The sequence below is a fragment of the Somniosus microcephalus genome, chromosome 8 (assembly GCF_052327205.1).
Source record: "Somniosus microcephalus isolate GS21.2 chromosome 8, FLI_Smic_1.0, whole genome shotgun sequence".
In the NCBI taxonomy this organism is placed as follows: domain Eukaryota; kingdom Metazoa; phylum Chordata; class Chondrichthyes; order Squaliformes; family Somniosidae; genus Somniosus; species Somniosus microcephalus.
Window position 1 is genome coordinate 56,046,491 of NC_140994.1, and position 22,281 is coordinate 56,068,771.

Here is a 22,281-nt window from a genome sequence, read left to right on the forward strand (position 1 = left end):
TTTCTACAATTGATTATCATGCAATTTTTATAATACTTAAAACAAGAAGTTTAAGAAATACATTTTGTGAAGGTATTTCAAAATATATCAATATAACAGTTTTAATGGTATAACTTCTAAAAATAGCTAGTGAATTCCCATACCTGGAGAGCTTCAATTATGCGAGGAATACCTTCAGGGTCAACAGACACAATATGTGAAATGGTTGGTTTTTCAATTTTCTTTGCAGGTGACTTTTTCACGTTAGAAGTTGGGGAACCCTTTCCAGATTCCTTTTTTTCAGTGTTGATTGGGCTGGGTATCCAAGGTTGAATCAAGCCCTGACATAGGCTATTGCACAGCATAACTAAAAGAACAGTTTCCCTACAGTGCAGCAAAAATAATTTTGGTTATGTAGTGTTCTTAGTTTTTCCACAGCAATATTCCAGGATTACAGTTATAAAGAAGCAATTTATGTATGGTAGGGGGTCAGGGCAGGTGTTAAAACCTGCTACCATAATGACAGTAGAGAGTATTACTTGTGAATGGTCAACACCGAATGTCAGGTGGCGGTCAAGCTACCTGATCACTTCCCGAAAATGCCAACAGCTTTGAATGGATGGGCACCTGGAGAAGGGTAGTGGAACCCTTGATGGGCGAAATGTCATCATTCTTCATACCCACACTTTATATCCTTATCCTCCGCCTACTGCTTGGCACCAGCGCCCCCCTCTTACCAGCTCCCTCCAAGACAAACTATAGGGGTGTACAAACTGCTGCTTGCCATTCCAGCCATGGCACAGCAGTACACATTCATTTACAGGGGACAGCATCTTTAAATAAACATAAATGCCACTGGCATGCAATCAGAGTTTCTGGCACCCATACATTAATTTCTAAATTTACCATTCTTCATCATAAGGTGTTCAGATAATAATCCTGCCCAATTACTTGCAAAAAATCCTTCTGGCTCTCCCATAGGGTTTAATTCTGCCTGCCACATTTAATGATGCTGGTGCCTTTAAGGCTCAGAATGCACCCACACTTCCTCTTAACTTCATAGCTGTGGCTCAAAATGCCCCACAATTGCACCCATGTGGCATCTCCTTTATTTAAATTAAGCCCAAGACCAACATTAGGTGTTCAGCTTCTGGTAGGGTTGATTCACACTTCTGGTGCATTCCATACTGATTGCACCAGGGCAGTGCTGGGAGAGAAAACCTGGCCCTGTATAAACCATTATTAGATAAGTAAAACTTACCCACAATGCCCTGTTTGCTTTAATTGATCAAGTACTGTCCAGAATGGTTTAACAAGCTCCTTATATCTCCCAGCAACTAATAAGTGCTTGTTATAATTCCAGAGGTAGATTGCTGCATTACACACAATTAATGCGTCATTTATTTGCACGCCCAGCTCTGCAGCTCGCAGAAAGTTCTTGGTAGCATAAGGAGACAGCGAATCTATCCAATCTCTGAAAATAAAGACAGTAAAACATGAGGGCTGAGTTTGAATTTTTTATCCCCTGTATCTGTATCAGTATGCATTATGCATATTTTTGTATTGTTCCTGGAACCCTGAACCAATTTTGATGCTATGAATCATTAACATGAGCCATTATCTTTATATACAAAAAGTAGATTTTACACTCCTTATCACTGAATATTCCTAATCTTCCAGAAATCACCGAGTCGAAACCACCAAGTAACTAACCCTAAAAAATGATTCCCAGACTGGGACAGGCGTGATTTTATTACTGAACACTCCTTAGCACTGAATTTGTATCATTTTCCAAAAATCAGCAAGTGGAAGCCATGTGCTAATTAGCTGATCCAATTAATTATTCTCAGATTTGGACAGAACTGATGTTACAAAATAAATAACATTAAGTTAAAAAAAGTATGTCTAAGAAAAAAAAACAGAACTTAAATTAAAATTCAAACTCACCAACAAAAAAGCTGAAATAAAGATAAACATGTGAAAGCATTAAAGAAAAAGCCTGAAGCATATAAATTAATCTCAAACTTAACTTTTCTCTATCTGTTGGCATACTAATGCTTTTCTTCGTGCTCATAATACTGCTGAGATGTGTGGAGGGATAAAGAATCCCAAGTTTAACATTACGTTTGGCAGGCTAGGGGAGCTGCAAGATTTGAAACAAGTAGATCTGGTGAAGCCTCAGCAGATTGACATCTCACTACAAAACTGCAAGGGCAGGGATGAGTGCCAATCATTAGGGACAGAATGTATCAACAGGGTTGTTTAGGTACACGGAAGGGCAAAAGGTTCGTTAACAAAGTTCCAAATGAACCATTGGCAAGGAACCACATGATCCAGCAGATAATATTAACTCGTAGACAATCAAAAGTAGTCAATAACGTTTCATTTGCTGGGCATGAAAGAGTATAACATATGAAATGTCATTTGTTACTATATTTTTATTGGTTGGCTAATTTCAAAGATATGGCACAATACTGTAAGATTGGTAAACCAAGGGTTGAACCAAAGTGGAGTTGCAATCCCTACTTATTAATGAACCTTTTAAAAAAGGGTGGGCAGATACAGTGGGACCATGACAGAATAATTTATGGAACTGCACAGTAATTGCATGCAGGCACAGTAGCACTGACATCCACTGAAAAAGATGCATTTTCTAGCACAATGTTTTCATAGGTCAAGTTTCAGGAAGAAATTCTGTCTAATCAGATACAAATTTTAATTCCCAATGCATCACACAAATTCGGAAAATGTGTCAAATCATTTAGCTTTGCACCACCCAGTATCTTCAGCAGAATGGCTTGATGGAAAATTTTACAAGATAATGAAGCTGATAATGACATATCAGCTGAGCAAAACCACCATAAATGGAAACAAAAGTTGCTGTACCTCTTTGATGCGTATATGAAAGTACCACAGAATTAACAGCAATGTTCAAGCAGCTGGGAACTTTTGTTTAGATGGGGACCAGGGATTATGCAACAGCATACATAAACATTGCCATTTTTATTCATATGTGGAATTTCATCTTCTCCTTGTCTTAAATATACTGACCCGGTTACAAAGCCCAGCGTTAACAGATAAGGTTAAAAATTGTCACGGCAGTCAGAGTGAGGTTCTATGTCACAATGTTGTGGGGGCAGGATGGGGGGGCGGCAGAAGCCTAATCTGGCCCAAAAGGGGTGCTTCCTCACAATCATCACACCAATAATGGACCTCACCCTAAACAGCTCCCAATTGAAGAGATCTGGACATAAGGATAAAGAAATCATCTGGACCACTTTGCCAGCAAAAGTGTCAGGGAGCACCCACAAGGAATCTCTGTTCCTGACCCCATAGAAGTATCGGGGATTCGGGAAAGTTTCTCTCATTTAAAACAATTCAGTCAGGTACCTGTGTCACAATGGGTGCATCTTGAGCACCCACCAGAAAAGGGCGATGGGAAAGACAAGAAAAACAGCCCTGAATAGCTGAATCAAGGCAGTGGGAACGAAATTCATTATCGCCCAGGAATGGGCGCTAACTTTGGAAAAGTTTGAGATTTAGCGCCAGGCAGTAATGAATCTCACTGCGCACAAAATTCAATGTCATCGCTCAAAGAAAGGATTGGAGCGCTAAATAAAGTGCTAACAGCCTAGCTCAATGGCGTTACACTCAAAGCACTAACCAATATCAGGTGCAGCTTAATAACAAGTCATCATTGCCACAGGCTCGTTCCAGTTCTTAAAGGGGAGGTTCATTCATGCTACAGAATCCCATTCTCTGCATTGCTGCCTGTGAACCTGTGTCAGCAAGCAGGAGCAGGCCAAGCCCAAAGAGCCAGATGACTCAACCAGCTGTACTCATGGCAGATCCACGCCCCAGGGAGAGAGCCCGCAGATTTTCGGACCAAGCATTGGAGGAGTTAGTGGAGAAATGGAGGGTGGTGCTCTACCTGGCAAGTGGCAGGAGGCCCTCGCTGCAAGTCTTCCGTGCCATGTGGGGGGAGGTTGCTCATCAGCTCTCAGGCAGCACTGTGGTCCCCAGGACCCATACACAGTGCAGGAAGAAATTTAATGACCTCACTTGGGTGGTCAGGGTGAGTCAGTGCTTCAACAAATGCACACACTGGCCAAAGCACCACACCCCCAGCACTCACCCACCAACAATCTCTACCTATCAACACTCACAGCTACAGGTTGCTGAGGTGCTGCCCCAGGGGAGTGTCATTGGGGCAGGAACGTGCTGTCATCTCTCATGATGATAGCATTCCTGCTCCCACCGCAGCCACTCCACCATTGCCCTTGTCGCTGCCTATCATCCAGCCAGCCCAGACTGCTGCCGCCCATGCTGAGGTGGTACAGCCTACAGCCAGGCCTTCCAGGCCGAGAGCTGGTCGAGGGCATGCTGTAAGGCCATCTGAAGTCTCCCGCATGGACACTCAGAAGCCTTCCACCAGCCGTGCTGCAGCCATTGGGCCAACACTTTGAGGGAGCACTAGAGTAGGCCAAGGCACAGTAACAACAGGCACTAAGGGATTGCACAAGGGTGAATAGTTAATATTGTAGTTGTAAAGATATATTCAGATTATTGATAAATTTATTAATTCACTTTGGCTAATTTTGTACTGTCTCTCATTTCAGCTGTGCGCTCTGATATGGCCTGCAACAGAGATGGAATGATGGGGATGTGGTGAGCAACAGGGATCTGGGGTTGAATTTACTGGAACCGCAGTCTGATGAGGTGGTCACAGACCGCCCTTCCGGAATGCCGATTGAGTGGCTGCCTCCTCCCTCGCTCCTGTTCCTCCTCGTCATCCTCCTCCTCTCCCTCCTGAGGTGGTCCCGCAATCCTTCCTGGCAAGAGCTGAGCCCTCATGATGGCCAGATTGTGGAGCATGCAGCACACCACGAAAAAATGAGACACCCACTCCGGCGAGTACTGGAGGGCTCCTTCCAAGTGGTCAAGGCAGCAGAACCATTGCTTGAGCACCCCAATGGTCTGCTCAATGATGTTCCTGGTGGCGGCATGGCTCTCATTATATGAGTGCTGGGCAGGAGTGTTGGGGTTGCGGAAGGGAGTCATGAGCCAGGTGGAGAGCAGATAACCCTTGTCTCCGACCAGCCAGCCACGAGCTTGACGTGGTGGCTGGAAGAGTACTGGCACACCGGTCTGGCGCAGGATGACGACATCGTGGCTACTGCCAGGATAGCGGGCATTCACATTGAGGATTCGCTGTCTGTGGTCGCACACCAACTGCACATTAAGTGAGTGGTAGCCTTTGCGGTTACAGAAGATCTCAGGATTGTTAAGTGGTGCCCGCAAAGCCATGTGGGTGCAGTCAATGACGTCCTGCACCATGGGTAATCCCGCTATCCTGGCAAAGCCACATGCACACTCGTCCTACTTCTCTCTGGTGATGGGGAAGGAAACGTAGTCCCTTCTCCTATTGTAGAGAGCCTCTGTGACCTCCCGGATGCAGTGATGGATGGCGAACTGTGAGATGTTACCTATATCTCCTGTTGCAAACTGGAAGGATCCACTGGTGAAGAAATTGAGGGCGACAGTGACCTTGACTACCACTGAGAGAGCTGTCCTCGTCCTGATCTGAGGCTCGAGGTCTGGTTGCAGGAGGTGGAAGAGTTCTGTGACCACCTCCTTGCTGAAGCGGAGCCTTCTAAGACACTGCTCCTGGCTTAATTGTAGTTAGGAGAATTGCTGTCGGAAAACCCTTGGAGGGTGAGGCCTCCTGTTGAGAGCCCTGATAGCCCTCCTCCTCTCTCTGGCCACATGTTCCAATCTCTCTCGCTGCCTGCGCTCCCTCTGCAGTAGATCCTGGGGGGGGCGAGGTCAACTGCCAGTACAGCCCCCATTAATGTAAGTAAGTGCAGCACTTTGATATTTTGTGAGAATAAATGTAACTAACTTTTAGAAGCCGCAACACTCCGGAGACTAAAGAACCTTTGAATGACTGAATTCAACTCTTGAACTATCTCAAACCTACAAGGAGGCACTGAAACACCACTAACCTGGCAGCTGCAACTCATTACTAATGATCCCTTTAAATAGTGCCCCGGAGCCGGCATCCGCCTGCTTGACCACTCCTCTCCCTGTCGCTGTCGGGTCCAGGCGCTAAAGGCAGGGGACGATACTCAATTTGGCAGATCGGGCGGCAGTGAGCGTTGCACGTCCACTGATGTCACGATCTGCCTGCCGCTGAAGTCTCTACAGGGGGGCTGAATTTGGCGTACGGTGCTGGATTCGCCTCGCCGTGGTGCTATTGCCTCAGTGCCCCATTAGCGCCCCCGCCAGGCGCTAACTGGAGGCGCTAAAGTACCAAATTTCTCCCCCAGTAAATTTCTTTGGGGTTTCTCCTGCTCTGCTGCTGTAACTTTGGCGGAAATCTTGTTTATGCAGGAAAGCGGGGCTTTCACCAGTTACAGCAGCAGAGCCTTGAAATCCCAAGGAAATTCCCAGTACAGGAAACTTTGTGATATCCGGCACCGACGGGTTGCCGATCTATCAAAATTGCCGGACATACAAAGTTAATGTTGAAGCATACGGAGGTTTTCATCTCCGTATCTGACAACAAACACTGTTGCTTAGCAACAGCTTCTAAAGAGTCGGCTGCAGCTGCAAGCGTCTCTAGCTGAAGCTGTTGCTATAGCTACAGACCTTGCAGTGCCTGACTGGGAAAAAAAAAGAACGAGAACTAAATAAACTTATAGAAAACGGCTCCTGATTTTTGCTGTTAGATCGAGTATTCCGGGCATACAACCTCCGGATAAACCAAAGTTTCCTGTAATAGTTTTTTTAGCCTGTTCCATCGGTCTCATTTACAAAGGGACAGATCTTACAACTGCAAATGAGATTTCCACCATCCTTCCAGGCAATTCCAAATTATAACAACATGCTGTATAAAAAAAAATTAATCTCCCCTCTGCTTCGTTTGCCAATTATCTTGAATCTGTGTCCTCTGGTTATTGACCCTCCTGCCAGTGGAAACAGTTTCTCCTTATTTACTCCACCATAACCCTTCATAATCTCCCCTTAACCTTCTCTGCTCTAGGGAGAACAATCCCTGCTTCTCTAGTGTCTCCACATAACTAAAGTCCCTCATCCCTGGTATCATTCTAGTAAATCTCTGCACCCTCTCCAAGGTCTTGTCATCCTTCCTAAAGTGTGGAACCCAGAATTGGACATAATGCCCCAGATTTTGTGGTAAGAATAACAGAGAGGCTGGTAGCGCTCACCATTATTATGGCGTAAACTGGACAGCAACTTCCAGCGTCCGCACATGCGCAGTAAAACATGTAAATTAGAACGTTGCTGTCCAAGATGTAGCTATTGCTGCAGCTTTTTTTTAAATGTAAAATTAAAAATAAAAAATGTTTTTTTTTAAACTTTTCCTTTGTCTCTTTTATCTCTCTTAATCACATCTTTCTTTCCCTCTCTTTATTTCACTTTTTTACATAAATTTACATTGAATTAAATATTCTAACTTACACTTCCTGATTTAGACTCTGTGGCCGGAATTTTCTGCAGTGGTAGCGGGCGAGATCGATGGCAGGTCGGGTGGAAAAGTTGAGTTTTTTGACAGCGGGTCTGGAACCCGCTGTCATCTCGCTTCCACGTGCCTTTCCCACAGGTGCGTCTGTCTTCACGGAGCCGACCCGACCGGCAGCGGTGGGCGACCCAATTTAAACAATTATTACTTTTTGTTGTCAGACCCTTAACTTACCTTTTAAATTTCACTGGATTCCCACGGGGACCATGCTGCTCAGGAACCACGTCTGTAAACCTGAGGTGAGAGTTGAGTGACCATTGCTCCAGCTGATTAGTTGACAGGATGAAATGTACTATAAAAGCTCCCACCTCACAGCTGATCACTTTCCTCATGGAGCAGCTGTTTCTCACTATTTGCAACACAGATTTAATTTTCTGCAGGCTGTAAGTGTTTCAAGCAAAGTCTCCATCCAGTGTCACCTCATTGGAAGAACCTCTCTCACCATTGACAGATTGCTTCTGTCATCTCTACTTCACCTGTCATTAGCATGGGTACTGTTTATGTTGTCTCACCCTGGTCCTCAGAATCTGACCACGATCAGCCCCAACATCTTCAGCACAAAGCACACCAGCAACATCACCACCAACCTTCTCCTCAATGCCCTGATGCTGCACAGGACAGAGGGCATCAGCACAGGGCTGCACTGTGCTGGAAGCAATACCGCCAAAACAGGGTATACAGGCAGAGAATGAGCTCCCTCAACATGACTGAGCAGCAGTGTCAAAGGAGGCTCAGGCTATCACGCCAGGTCATCGCAGACATTTGCACATTGCTGGACCAAGACCTGCAGCCCAGAGTAGCGCGTGGACACACCTTACCAGTGGCTGTCAAAGTCACCAGCGCCCTCAACTTCTTCGCCTCAGGCTCCTTCCAGGGATCTACAGCAGATATTTGCGGCATCTCGCAGTCGGCCGCCCACAGATGCATCACACAGGTCACCGATACTCTGTTTGACAAGTCAGCCAATTATATCAACTTTGCAGAGGTAGAGGCAACCTCCTCACTTCCCTGCTGTGCCTGCTTAGACACTTTTGGTGGTCGTCCACTGGGTTAAGTCTGCTCCTCCTGCGACTGTGCAGGGGCAGACTTGGCCATCTGGGGCTCTGACTGATGGGTTGGCAAGGGGGTAGAAGTGTGAGTGCTTGGAGAGGAGCCCCCACTTGTATGTCCTCTCTCACGATCATCCCTCTCATGGGCCACCCGCACTTCCTTGCTAGCAAGGAGCTGGAGAGCACCTTGCTGCACATCAGTGGGGCCATGAGACATCCTACACTGCTACACTGACATCCCTCCTAGAGAGGACGTCTATAAGCCTCTGGGATTTATTCTCCATAGACAGCCATCTATTCTGCATAGACACTGTCATAAATCGCAACTTCTACAAGAAGTAACTCAGGAAGTACTACTGAACGGCCAGCTGAGGGCGCCGTCCGAGGAGTATAAATACTCGGTCTTGGGCCCAACTTGGCCAGAGACAATCTGGAAACAGGAAGCTAGTGACTACTAACTAGACCTCCATGTTTTGTTACAAGTCGATTAAAGCCTTGCTTTATGTACAACCAAGTGCGTAGTGAGTCTTTATTACGTCAGATACCATGTGCTCCTGCAACTGGCACATTAGCTGTTGCATGTAGGTGGCTACCCTATCCATGGAGGAGCCTACGGTCGCCATTGCCTGCGACACAGTGACGCTCATGTTGGAGAAGGACTCCTCCATTATCTGAACAGTGGCGTGCTTGCAAAACCTGTCAGAGCCTCCGCACTTGTTCCTGCAGCTCCAGGATCGCCCTCTTTCTGGATGGCCTCCGAGGCTCGGTGTCTGCATGCAACTAAGCAGAGCTAGGCGGCTCCGACAAGGGGTTTCCACTGCTGTCCCCGTCTCCAACATCTGATTTGTGAGAAACCGGGTGACAACACTACTCTATGTCACGAGGGACCCACCGAGGTGTGCGTATCTGCACAGTGCTGGGAGGGCTTATGTCAGGTGACACTGTGCCCTCAGAGGCTGGAGGCTCCTCTGATGAGTCGTCTTCAGCTTCCTCCTGGAAAGTGGGGTGGGGGAGGGGAGATCTTGATGGACCTGTGGGAGAGTAAAGAGATAAGTTAGATATGTCAAAATGTACATTGGACACAGATAATATTATGCACATAATTATCATTCAGTGGCTGCTGACATCAGCCCCGATATGGGTGACTGACGTATGCCAAGTATGAAAAGTGATTCTGTCACCAGTTTGCTGATATACATACATATATATATAATAAAACTGGAGCAGACAGTCTCAGTATAACTGGAATACCCTCTCTCCGTCTCCCACTTCTGGGTGCTCAGACACTCCCAGAGCTCGAACGCAGCCTCCTCAGCAGTGGTCAGGGTTGCGAGTGATCGTGGTCCTCCACCAGTTCTCTCCCTCTTATTGTGGGCTCTCTTTTCCTGCAAGGAGGGAAAGAGAAGGTTAAGTTAGAGTGATGGAATGAGTGTGAGGAACGGATGGGTTACATCTGTAGAGGGTGACTATGATGGAGTGGGGTGGCAATGCCAAGTGGCCTCCTTGTGTGTTAGTTGGTATGATTGCGTTAGGATGAGGGTTAGTGTGAGGGGTGGCTAGTAAGAAGGGGATGTGATAATGTAGATAGAGAGGGATGGGTGGAGGTGCAAGTTATGTTGGTGTGATTAAGGATGTGCAGGAGTAGGGTTGGGAAGGCAGAGTGATAGGGATGTGATGAGAGGCACAGCAGGATGAAGGTGAGTGTGGCTTTGTACTCACATTTCCTGATCTAACAAGATCGTTGAAGTGTTTGCAGCACTGCACCCAGGTGCTCCTCACGACGTCCCTGCTGTTGACCTCCTCAACTATCTGCAGCCAGGCTCCTTTGCTTTGCTGGGGAAGTCTCTTCCGACCATCATGAGGGAAGAGGAGCTCACTGCATGCTCTGACTCCCTCCACAAGCATGTAGAGTAGTCGGAGAACCTGGGTGCAGCCCTCTGCCTCTGTGCAGTCATTTGTGCCCCTGTGCACACCAGTGGAAATCAACTGCACTGACTGCACTATCCTAGATGAACCTTCAAATGCAATGTGGCCACGGTCCCTTTAAATATACCAGTTGAAAACGCGTCACTGATGATGTCACCAGACCCGCTCCATTTAATTGGGTTGGCAACGCGCAGGGCGGGCTTAACGGGCACCATTATTGGACAGTCAATCTGTGGAGCGGGATGGAGGTAGCAATAGGGTCGGGACCTGGCATGGTGGCTGTGGTGTTAAGGGTGGACAGCTTTAAGTTCCTCGGAGTCCACATCACGGAAGACCTCTCCTGGTCCCTCAATACCTCCTCTCTGGTGAAGAAGGCCCAGCAGCGCCTATATTTCCTAAGGAGGCTGAAGGGATGTAACCTGTCACCCCTGATCCTCTCTAACTTTTACCACTGCACAATAGAGAGCATCCTGACGAACTGTATCACAGTATGGTATGGCAGCTGTAGCTACTATGACCGGAAAGCAGCGGGTAGTCAAAACTGCCCAACGCATTACCGGCACCCGGCTACCGACCATAGAGCACATATACCAGAAACGCTGTTTACGGAGGTCACGGACCATCATCAAAGACCCTACCCACCCCAGCCACAGTCTGTTCGCCCTCCTGCCATCTGGGAGACGCTACAGATGCATTCGCACCCGAACGACCAGATTTAGGAACAGCTTCTTTCCCAGGGCTGTCATCCTGCTGAACTCCACAAATAAACTCTAAAGCCTGCACATCTGCCAATGCACTTTATTATGGTTATGTTTATGTTAATGTATTACAAGCCAAATGAATGTTGAATGTTTAAATGTCTTAATCTAAATGTACACTCTCGGGAGCCGCAAGCCTACATTTCGTTGTACTGCACTTGTGCACTAACAATGACAATAAAGTTGATTATTATTATTATTACCTGCCAAGGTAAGGAAAATTCCAGCCTGTGTGTCTCAGTACGGATTCTTCATTCTGATTGGTTGAAGAGACAGGCTGTTCCTTTCCCTGCTCACACAGGTCCCAGATCCCCTGTTGAGGGCGCCGTGCTGAAATGGCTCTCTAATTACCATATGTTGCTGCACAAAAGCCCACTAAAAATCTGTGGGCAGCTATAAGCGTAATGAACGGCGAGCGCATTCGTTCACTGCTGACTGCAAAATCCGGGCCAATACACCAGCTGAGGCCTAACCAGTGATTTATAAAGGTTCAGCATAACTTCCTTGCTTTTATACTCTATGCCTCTATTTATATAGCCCAGGATCCCGAATGCTTTTTCAACAGCGTTATCAACTTGTGCTGCCACCTTCAAAGATTTGTGTATGAAGGAGACTTTGCACATATTCTGTTCCATTTAAAGGACTTTGATAGCCTTCCATAGGCTTTTCTTATAGTCTGCATTTACTATTCATGTTGAAACTTGTTAAACTTTTGCTCCAACCACAGCACCTCTGAACACCCCTTAAAACTGATCTCTTATTGTTAATGTTGTCATGATTGTTGCACCTGCTTCACTGCATGCATATATTAGCTGCCAGTCAAGAGCAGAGCTCCTTTGCCTTCCTGTACAACCTCTCCTTGCCTCACTCGCCTCCTTTTCCTCACTCCCTGATCCTCTCACCATATCTCTTGCTCTAATACTTCTCCTGAAAAACTGTTCACAACCATCTTGCTTTCTGGTCCACCAGTCACTGGTCCCACGCTGCACTCTTTGGCTGGAATATTCTATACCTGGGCGGGTCGGGTGATGGCAGTGTCCGGGTCACAACCCCGTTCTTCATTTCATCCCACTCCTGAGATCGAGTTTCCCTTAATGACATCTATTAAGGCAGCCCTGCGCATTACCCGACTGTATTAAATGGCGCGGGTCTGATGACGTCATCGATGACGTGTTTTCAGCCGGGATATTTAAAGGAGCCATGGCCACATTGCATTTGAAGGTTCACCTAGCAGTGTGCAGGCACTGCACTGGACCATTAGAGTGTTGGAAAGACTAGCAAACATAACTGCACAGAGACAGAGGGATGCACCCAGGTTCTCCGATGACTCCCTCGATATGCTTGTGGAGGGAGTCAGAGCACGCAAAGAGGTCCTCCTCCCCTCCGATGGGAGAAAGCGACCTCCCCAGCAGACCAAAGGAGCCTGGCTCCAAATAGCAGAGGAGGTCAGCAGCAGGGATGTTGTCAGGAGGACCTGGGTGTAGTGCGGGAAGCATTTCAATTATCTCATTAGATCAGGAAAGGTGAGTGCAAAGCCACACGCATCACGTCCCCATTACTCTGCCTTCCTAACCCTACACCTACACATCATTACTGACACCAACATACCTTGCACATCCACCCATCCCTCTCTCTCTATCTACGTTATCACATCTCCATCTGAATAACCACTCCTTCACCACTTTCCGGTCATGGCCAATTTTGTGGCTGCATGCGTAGGAGTGAATAGTGAGACATTCACTGTTACCTCCAGTAATGGTGGTCAGTGTGAAAGGAATGGCTTAGTCATTGCAGGGATGCTTTATGGTATTGCTGTGGAGTGGTGGGAACCTGGCGCAGCATGTGGCAGCCATATGGGTGTAATGCCTGAAGTTAAGTAAATCTGGCCATGATGAGGCCATCCCTGGTCTCCCGGGCAGCAATGTGCTCGTGTGCTGGTGGGATCATGACAGCAGGTTTCTCCTGCTCCTCCTCCTCGTCTTCCAGCTAATACTCCTCCTGCTCCTCCTCCACCTCCTCCTCCTAAGAGGCCGTGCACTCAGAGCCTTGCTCCTCATGCAGCGCTAATCCTTGCTGCTGCGCTAGGTTGTGCAGGCCGCAGCTGACCACGACGATTCTGGAGACCCTGGCTGGTGTGTACTGAAGGCATCCTCCAGATCTGTCAAGGCATCTGAAGGGCACTTTCAGCATGCCTATTGTCTGCTCTATGACACATCTGGTGGAAATGTGGCTTTCATTATAGCACTCCTGTCCTCAGTACTTGGCCTCCTCAAGGATGTCATGAGCCACGCCTTCAGTGGATAGCCCTTGTCAACAAGCAGCCAGCCGGAAAGTCTGTTTGGAGGAGCTTAGAGCTGAGGGAGGGTGGACTGATGCAGGACGAAAGAGTTATGGCAGCTGCCAGGGAATTTAGTGCACACATGCATGATGATCTTCTATGGTTGCAGACGAGCTGTACATTGGGAAAGTGGAAGACCTTGCAGTTGACAAAGACTCCTGGGTCCTGATGGCCACATGTGTGCAGTCGATGAGGCCCTGCGCCCGTGGGAAGCCAGGTAGAGTGGCAATGCCGAGCGCCCGCTCAGTAACACTGGTTTCATCAGTGGCAAAGTTGATATAATTGGCTGACTTGTCAAAGAGGGCATCGGTGACCTGTGTGATGCATCTGTGGGCGGCTGACTGCGAGATGCCGCAAATATCTGCTGCAGGTCACTGGAAGGAGCCTGAGGCGAAGAAGTTGAGTGCACTGGTGACGTTGACAGCCACTGGTAAGGCATAGCTCCTCTGGGGTGCAGGTCTTGCTCCAACAATATGCAAATATCTGAGATGACCTGGCACGATAGCCTGAGCCTTCTTTGGCACTGCTGCTCAGTCATGTTGATGAAGCTCATCCTCTGCCTGTGTACCCTGTGTAGGAGATATTGCCTCTGGCGCGGTGCAGCCCTGCGCTGATGCCCTCTGTCCTGTGCAGCATCAGGTGGTTGAGAAGAAGGTTGGTGGTGTTGTTGCTGGTGCTGCTGGTGTGCATGGTGCTGCTGGTGTTGGGGCTCATCCTGGTCCAATTCTGAGGATCAAGGTGACAGTATAAACAGCACCCATGCTTATGTAATAGATGGCAGGTCAAGTATCGATCAGAGGAGCCAGAAAGCTACAGAGTCTCAGTATATTTAAATACTAGCTGAAGTGCCCGGCGGTGCCGAGGGATTTTTGAGGGCATGTTGTTGTTGGAAGAGAGAGAGCGCGACTGGGGGGGAAGAGAGAGAGCGACTGGGGGGAAGGGAGAGAGCGACTGGGGGGAAGGGAGAGAGCGACTGGGGGGAAGAGAGAGAGCGACTGGGGGGAAGAGAGAGAGCGACTGGGGGGAAGAGAGAGAGCGACTGGGGGGAAGAGAGAGAGCGACTGGGGGGAAGAGAGCGCGCGACTGGGGGGAAGAGAGCGCGCGACTGGGGGGAAGAGAGCGCGCGACTGGGGGGAAGAGAGCACGTGACTGGGGGGAAGAGAGCACGCGACTGGGGGGGAAGGGGGGGCAAGAGAGAGCGCGACTGGGGGGAAGGGAGGGGGAGGGGAGGAGGGGGAGGGGAGGGGGAGGGGAGGAGGGAGGGGGAGGAAGGGGGAGGAAGGAGGAAGGGGAGGGGGAGGAAGGGGAGGGGGAGGGGAGGGGGAGGAAGGGGAGGGGGAGGAAGGCGAGGGGGGAGGGAAGAGGAAGGGGAGGGGGGAGGAAGGGGAGGGGGAAGGGGGGAGGAGGGGAGGGGGGAGGGAGGGGAGGGGGAGGAGGGGGAGGGGGATGGGGAGGAAGGGGGAGGGGGAGGAAGGGGAGGGGGGAGGAAGAGGAAGGGGAGGGGGGAGGAAGGGGAGGGGGAGGAAGGGGAGGGGGAGGAAGGGAGGGGGAGGAAGGGAGGGGGGAGGAAGGGAGGGGGGAGGAAGGGAGGGGGGAGGAAGGGAGGGGGGAGGAAGGGGAGGGGGAGAGGAAGGGGAGGGGAGGAAGGGGAGGGGAGGAAGGGGAGGAAGGGGGGGAGGGGGGAGAGGGGGAGGGGGGAGGGGGAGGCGGGGAGGGGGGAGGGGACGGGGAGAGGGGGGGAGGGGAGGGGAGCGGAGTGGGGAGAGGGGAGGGGTGAGAGGGGAGGGGTGGGAGGGGAGGGGGGGAGAATGGGAGGGGGGGAGCCAGCAGACCCTCTCCCCTCTGCCGGCGATGGCTCCGCTGAGCTCCGTGCCACCCCACGCACTGACATGCCGAGCGCAGCGCCCTGGTAAGCCCGAGCCCCGCCCTCCCGAGGCCGGGCCTGAGGTGGCTTGAGACGGCCGATTGCGGCTGGCCGGGCCCGGTTGCCTTGGTAACCCTCCTCCCCTCACCGCCTCCCGATCTCTGGGTCCGGGCCTGGGCCTGAGCGGCTTGAGACGGCCGATTGCAGCTGGCGAGTCCGGTTGCCGGGGTAACCCTCTCCGCTCCCCCTCCCCTCCCGAGCCCCGCCCCACCCCGCTAACCTGCTCGCTTCCCTCTGGCCGCGCTCTGTGTGGAGGTGCGCGTGCGCCGTGCAGCGCGAGCGCAAATGAAGCGCGAGGAGCTTGCAGTGAGCCCAGCCAGCCTTTACCAAGATGGCTGGCCGCTGGTTCGGAATCGGGCCCAGCGGGATGGCCGGTGCGTAGCTCGGGCGTGGCTGGGCAACAGACGCCCAGGCTTCGAGGCCTGCCTGCAAAAACGGTGAAAGGTAGGAAAATTATAGAGGTTAGAAAAAAGATTTACAAATGAATTAACTTTTTTAAAAACAATGTGTGTTTTAAAAGCAACTTTTTTTTTGGTGGAAATGTAGATTTGAAAAGAAACACGCAGAAAGCGGGAAAAAGAAATGAAAAGTTTGGAATCAAGATGGCAGCGACTCACCTCGGTTCAGAACGATAAGGCCCGCCCACACACGCACCGATTGGTCGACCATCAGGTCACCGAAGCATAGGATTGGTCAATCGTCCCGTCACTCGACTCTAGGAGGGCCCGCCCGCACGCGCCAGGAACCCACCCCCGCCACGCAGCAATTGGTCGACCGTCGGGTCGCTCGACCATACGATTGGTTGACCTCGACGTCACTCAATGCTAATGAGCGGAATTTTGAACGTTTTATGGATACCGCGGGCGCAATTTTTGTCTCACCGAAACGTAAATATGCTTACGACCGTTCTGGAATCGTAAGCTTTCTTTTGATATAACACACGTGTAGGTACGCTCTATAACTTTTGATTGTATAGCCGGACAGAGAGACAGAAAGACAGACAGAGAGACATACCGTTTTATATATATATAGATACTAGCTGAAATGCCCGGCGGTGCCGAGGCTTTTTCGAGGGCATGTTGTTGTTGGAAGAGAGAGAGAGAGCGCGACTGGGGGGGGGAGAGAGAGAGAGAGAGAGCGCGACTGGGGGGGGAAGAGAGAGAGCGACTGGGGGGGGAGAGAGAGAGAGAGAGAGAGAGCGCGCGACTGGGGGGGTAGAGAGAGAGCGACTGGGGGGTAGAGAGAGAGCGCGGGTGGGGGGAAGGGAGAGAGCGCGGGTGGGGGGAAGGGAGGGCGGGGGGGAAGGGAGGGGGGGAAGGGGGGAAAGGGAGGGCGGGGGGGAAGTGGGGGGCGGGGGGAAGGGAGGGCGGGGGGGAAGGGAAGGGGGAAGGGGGGCAGGGGGGAAGGGGGGCGGGGGGGAAGGGAGGGCGGGAGGGCTTGAGGCTGAGAGACAGGCACGGCCACGCCCGGTTGCCGGGGTAACCCTGCCGCGCCGCCCCGCACTGCCGAGAGCCCAGCTCTCCGAGCCCCGCCACCCCCCCCGGCCGAGAGCCGCGCTCTCCGAGCCCCGCCCCCCCCCCAGCCGAGAGCCGCGCTCTCCGAGCCCCGCCCCCCCCCGGCCGAGAGCCGCGCTCTCCGAGCCCCGCACCCCCCGGCCGAGAGCCGCGCTCTCCGAGCCCCGCCCCCCCCCGGCCGAGAGCCGCGCTCTCCAAGCCCCGCCCCTCCTGGCCGAGAGCCGCGCTCTCCAAGCCCCACCCCCCCCGGCTGAGAGCCGCGCTCTCCAAGCCCCGCCCCCCCCCGGCCGAGAGCCGCGCTCTCCAAGCCCCAGCCGGCCCGCACTCCCGTTGCCGGGGTAACCCGATCCGCACTCTCGAGAGCCCCGCCCCCCCCCCGCCCGAGCCGAGCGCGGAACAGAGTCTCCCCTGCTCCTGCTGCGCGCGCACCCTGACCCTCGTGGCTGACGCCGTTGCCCCGGGTAACGTGACACGGCGGGGGGGGGGGGGGGCGGTGGTGAGGAGCTTAGCAGCAGCCCAGTTACCTAGCTCGGGCCTGGCTGGGCAAGAAAGGCCCAGGCTTTCAGGCCTAAAAAAAAAACGGGCAAAGGTAGGAAAAAGAATGTTCAGGTGAGATAAAATATTTACAAATGAGTGATTTATTTTAAAAGAATTTAATAAATTGAATTTTATTTTGCTGGAAATGTATATTTGAAAAGAAAGACGCAGAAAGCAGGAAAAAGAATGGAAGCAAGATGGCGGCTACTCACCTCGGTTCAGAACGATAAGGCCCGCCCACACACGCACCAATTGGTCGACCGTCAGGTGACCAAAGCGTAGGATTGGTCAATCGTCCCGTCACTCGACCGTAGGAGGGCCCGGCCGCACGCGGCCGTACGATTGGTCGACCTCGAGGTCACTCTGTCGCTAATGAGCGGATAATGAGATGCTAATGAGCAGAACGTTGAAGGTTTTTCAGATACCGCGGGCGCGATTTTAGCCCGGCCGAAACGTAAATACGCTTAAAACCGTCTCGGAAGCGTAAGCTTTCTTTGGAGGTAACGCGCGCGTAGGTACGCCCTGTAACTTTCGAGCGCATAGCCCGACAGACGCACAGGCGATGACAGACAGACAGACAGACAGATGTACCGATTTATATATATATATAGATATATAATAGTCCAGTGCACTTGGAATTTATTTCTAAAACGTACGATTCTTTGACAGTTTTATAGTTTCTCGCTCCACTTTTTTTTTCATTGTATATGTACATTATTTGAAAAAGGTAAACAACTCAAAAACAGAAGCTCAAAATACCTGTAAATTATCCATTCCGGAACTTTCTCTGGATCTGGGGCTGCATATCCCTGAAGATGCTTGTGTTTATCATCTGGGAAAACTGCATGGTTGTTAAACAGAACGCCCTCTGATTTTAACAACTGAATGGTTGCCTGGACAAATAAATTATAATGATAAACTTTAACTTCCTTAAAATAAAACAATTGTCACCAAAACAATTAATTATTTTTAGTTCACAGTAAATATTAACTCATTTTAATCAGGCATGATTAAATAACTATGTTCTCAAATGATTAGCAAATTAGTAGAGGTTAATAGAGACAATGGCCCTGAAATTCCTGTGCCCAGAAAGAATGGTTTCCTGATGCACTGGCGACAAAAGGCGGGGGGGATTCCGCATTTCTGTCTTTATTACAATCCAAATCAAATGAGGTAAAAATGTCACATGAGCAACACTGAACATCAGGGACAACTATGAATCCCTGGCATCAAGAGTTGCTAGGGCCATGGAGGAGGAGCTTGAAAACCAGCAGGAGAAAGAAAGGGATGAATTTAAAACAACTTTCAGCTGCATGCCAGAGCCCTAGTGGAATATTAACACAGTGCCAAAGTGTTGCAGCAAAATTCCTCAACCCTTTCCCCCCCCGCCAAAGAGACAGACTTCTCATTTGTGCTGGAATAGCAGGGGCACTTACCCAATACATTTAAATTAACTTGACCCCAGGATTTTGAATGGAATCAGGATCACAGGCAAGGGGGGGGGCAGATATTCTGCTCAACGCAAGATTCAATCCACCCCCCCAAAAAAATTACTAGATACCACAATAAAAGTATCTGTTTTGAAATATTTCCAGAACAGCTCCTTTAAATCATTATTAATATTTATTTCTTCATGAAAAATAGATTAAATAAACTTGACTTTTTTCACTGACTATAATTGTGAAATATGGAAAGAGTCTGGAGTATTACTCTGCAAAAAGACTACAGGTTTTGTTCTTCCCTCCTTGGTCAAGTGAACATGATTTCATATTATCCCTGCAGAACAACTCTGTCTTGAAGACAAAATGCATATAAAGGACAAAAGCATTTCTAAAGAATAAGAAAGTGCATGAAGTTGTTGTGTTCTAATCTTCTCAAGACTATTGGCTTTCAAGGGACTAGGCTTGAAAGGATTAAATAACTAAAGCCTTGGCTGTTCTTCAAAATAAACTGCTATTTTGCTTTCAAATCAACTGGTTGCAGGTGCAGGATGACTGATGATTGTTATTCTAAGGTAAGGGAGGGAGGACCAGTTTGAGACATGAAGCCATCTACAGTGGTATCTCTTATTCCTCCCTAATTATAATCATGCATACTAGAGAATCATAGAATGATAGAATAGTTACAGCACAGAAGGAGGCCATTCATCCATTCGAGCCCGTGCCGGCTCTCTGCAAGAGCACTTCAGCTCGCCCCACTCCCCCGCCCTTTCCCCATAGCCCTGCAAAAAAAATTCCTTCAGGTACTTATCCAATTCCCTTTTGAAAGCCATGATTGAAACTTCCTCCACCACCCTTTCAGGCAGTGCATTCCAGTTCATAACCACTCGCTGCGTAAAAAAGTTTTTCCTCATGTCGCCATTGGTTCTTTCGCCAATCACCTTAAATCTGTGTTCTCTTGTTTTCAACCCTTCTGCCAATGGGAACAGTTTCTCTCTATCTACTCTGTCTAAACCCCTCATGATTTTGAACACATCTATCAAATCTCCTCTCAACCTTCTCTGCTCTAAGGAGAACAACCACAGCTTCTCTAGTCTATCCACGTAACTGAAGTCCCTCATCCCTGTAATCATTCTCGTCAATATTTTCTGCACCCTCTCGAAGGCCTTCACATCCTTCCATAAGTGTGGTGCCCAGAATTGGACACAATACTCCAGTTGAGGCCGAACCAGTGTTTTATATAGGTTCATCATAACTTCAAATCTTTTGTGCTCTATGCCTCTATTTATGAAGCACAGGATCTCGTATGCTTTTTTAACTGCTTTCTGATGAAGGGGAGGAACTGAAAGAAATCAGTATTTGTAAGGAAATGGTGTTAAGGAAATTGATGGGACTGAATGCTGATAAATCCCCAGGGCCTGATAATCTACATCCAAGGGTACTTAAGGAAGTGGCCCTAGAAATAGTAGATGCATTGCTGATCATCTTCCAACATTCGATGGAATCTGGAACAGTACCCATGGATTGGAGAGTAGCTAATGTTACCACACTATTCAAAAAAGGTGGTAGGGAGAAAACGGGGAATTACAGACCGGCAAGCCTGACATTGGTAGTGGGGAAAATGCTCGAGTCCATTATAAAGGATGTAATAGCTGAGCACTTGGAAAACAGTGACAGGATCAGACAAAGTCAACATGGATTTACAAAAGGTAAATTGTGCTTGACTAATGTACAGGAATTTTTTGAGGATGTAACGGGTAAAATAGATAAGGGAGAACCAGTGGATATGGTGTATTTCGACTTTCAGAAGGCTTTCGATAAGGTCCCGCATAAGAGGTTAGCGTGTAAAGTTACGGCACATGGGATTGGGGGCAAGGTATTGACTTGGATAGAAAACTGGTTGGCAGACAGAAAGCAAAGAGTTGGAATAAACGGGTCTTTTTCCGAGTGGCAGGCAGTGACTAGTGGGGTACCGCAGGGATCGGTCCTTGGACCCCAGCTATTCACAATATATATGTTAATGATCTAGACGAGGGAACTAGATGTAATATCTCCAAATTTGCAGACGACACAAAGCTGGGTGAGCGTGTGTGCTGTGAGGAGGATGCCGAGAAACTCCAGGATGATTTGGACAGGTTGGGTGATTGGGCAGAAGCATGGCAGATGCAATATAACGTGGATAAATGTGAGGTTATCCACTTTGGTGGCAAAAACAGGAAGGCAGATTATTATCTGAATGGCAATAGATTGGGCGAAGGGGAAGTGCAACGAGACCTGGGTATCCTTGTTCACCAGTCGCTGAAGGTAAGCATGCAGGTGCAGCAGGCGGTTAAGAAGGCAAATGGTATGTTGGCCTTCGTAGCGAGAGGCTTTGAGTACAGGAACAAGGATGTCTTGCTGCCTTGGAGAGACCACATCTTGACTATTGTGTGCAGATTTGGTCGCCTTATCTGAGGAAGGATGTTCTTGCCACGGAAGGAGTTCAGCGAAGATTCACCAGGCTGATACCTGGGATGGCAGGTATGACGTATGAGGAGAGATTGGGTCGATTGGGCTTGTGCTCGCTGGAGTTTAGAAGAATGAGAGGGGATCTCATTGAAACTTATAAAATTCTGACAGGAATGGACAGACTAGATGCAGGAAGGATGTTCCCGATGGTCGGGGAGTCCAGAACCAGGGGTCACAGTCTAAGCATAAAGGGTAGGCCATTTAGGACAGAAATGAGGAGGAATTTCTTCACCCAGAGAGTTGTGAACCTGTGGAATTCTCTACCACAGAAGGCAGTAGAGGCTGATTCATTAAATATATTCAAGAAGGAGTTGGATATATTTCTTAAGGCTAAAGGGATCAAGGGGTATGGGGAGAAAGCAGGGACCGGGTACTGAATTTGGATGATCAGCCATGATCACATTGAATGGCGGAGCAGGCTCCAGGGGCCGAATGGCCTACTCCTGCTCCTATCTTCTATGTTTCTATGTTTCTCAACATATACCCCCAGGTCTCTCTGTTCATGCACCCCCTTTAGAATTGTACCCTTTAGTTTATATTGCCTCTCCTCATTCTTCTGACCAAAATGTATCACTTCACACTCATCTGCCACGTGTCCACCCATTTCACCAGCCTGTCTATGCCTTTGTGAAGTCTATCACTCTGCTCCTCACTGTTCACTATATTTCCAAGTTATGTGTCAGCTGCAAATTTTGAAATTGTGCCCTGTACACCCAAGTCCAAGTCATTAATGTATATCAAGAAAAGCAGTGGTCCTAGTACCAAG

At 49.3% G+C, this 22,281-nt stretch overlaps 1 protein-coding gene across 2 annotated transcripts in view; it reads right to left on the reverse strand.

Annotated features, from left to right (window-relative positions):
- Nucleotides 1-22,281, reverse strand: part of cfap46 (cilia and flagella associated protein 46) — a 575,305-nt gene that overhangs the window by 422,002 nt on the left and 131,022 nt on the right. For both annotated transcript variants that reach the window (XM_085994743.1, XM_085994742.1), the window contains 3 exons: nt 18,328-18,461; nt 1,241-1,453; nt 144-363 (listed from right to left, as the gene is read on the reverse strand). In XM_085994743.1, coding sequence (XP_085850869.1) covers nt 144-363; nt 1,241-1,453; nt 18,328-18,461 — 567 coding nt within the window. The remainder of the gene's footprint in view (nt 1-143; nt 364-1,240; nt 1,454-18,327; nt 18,462-22,281) is intronic.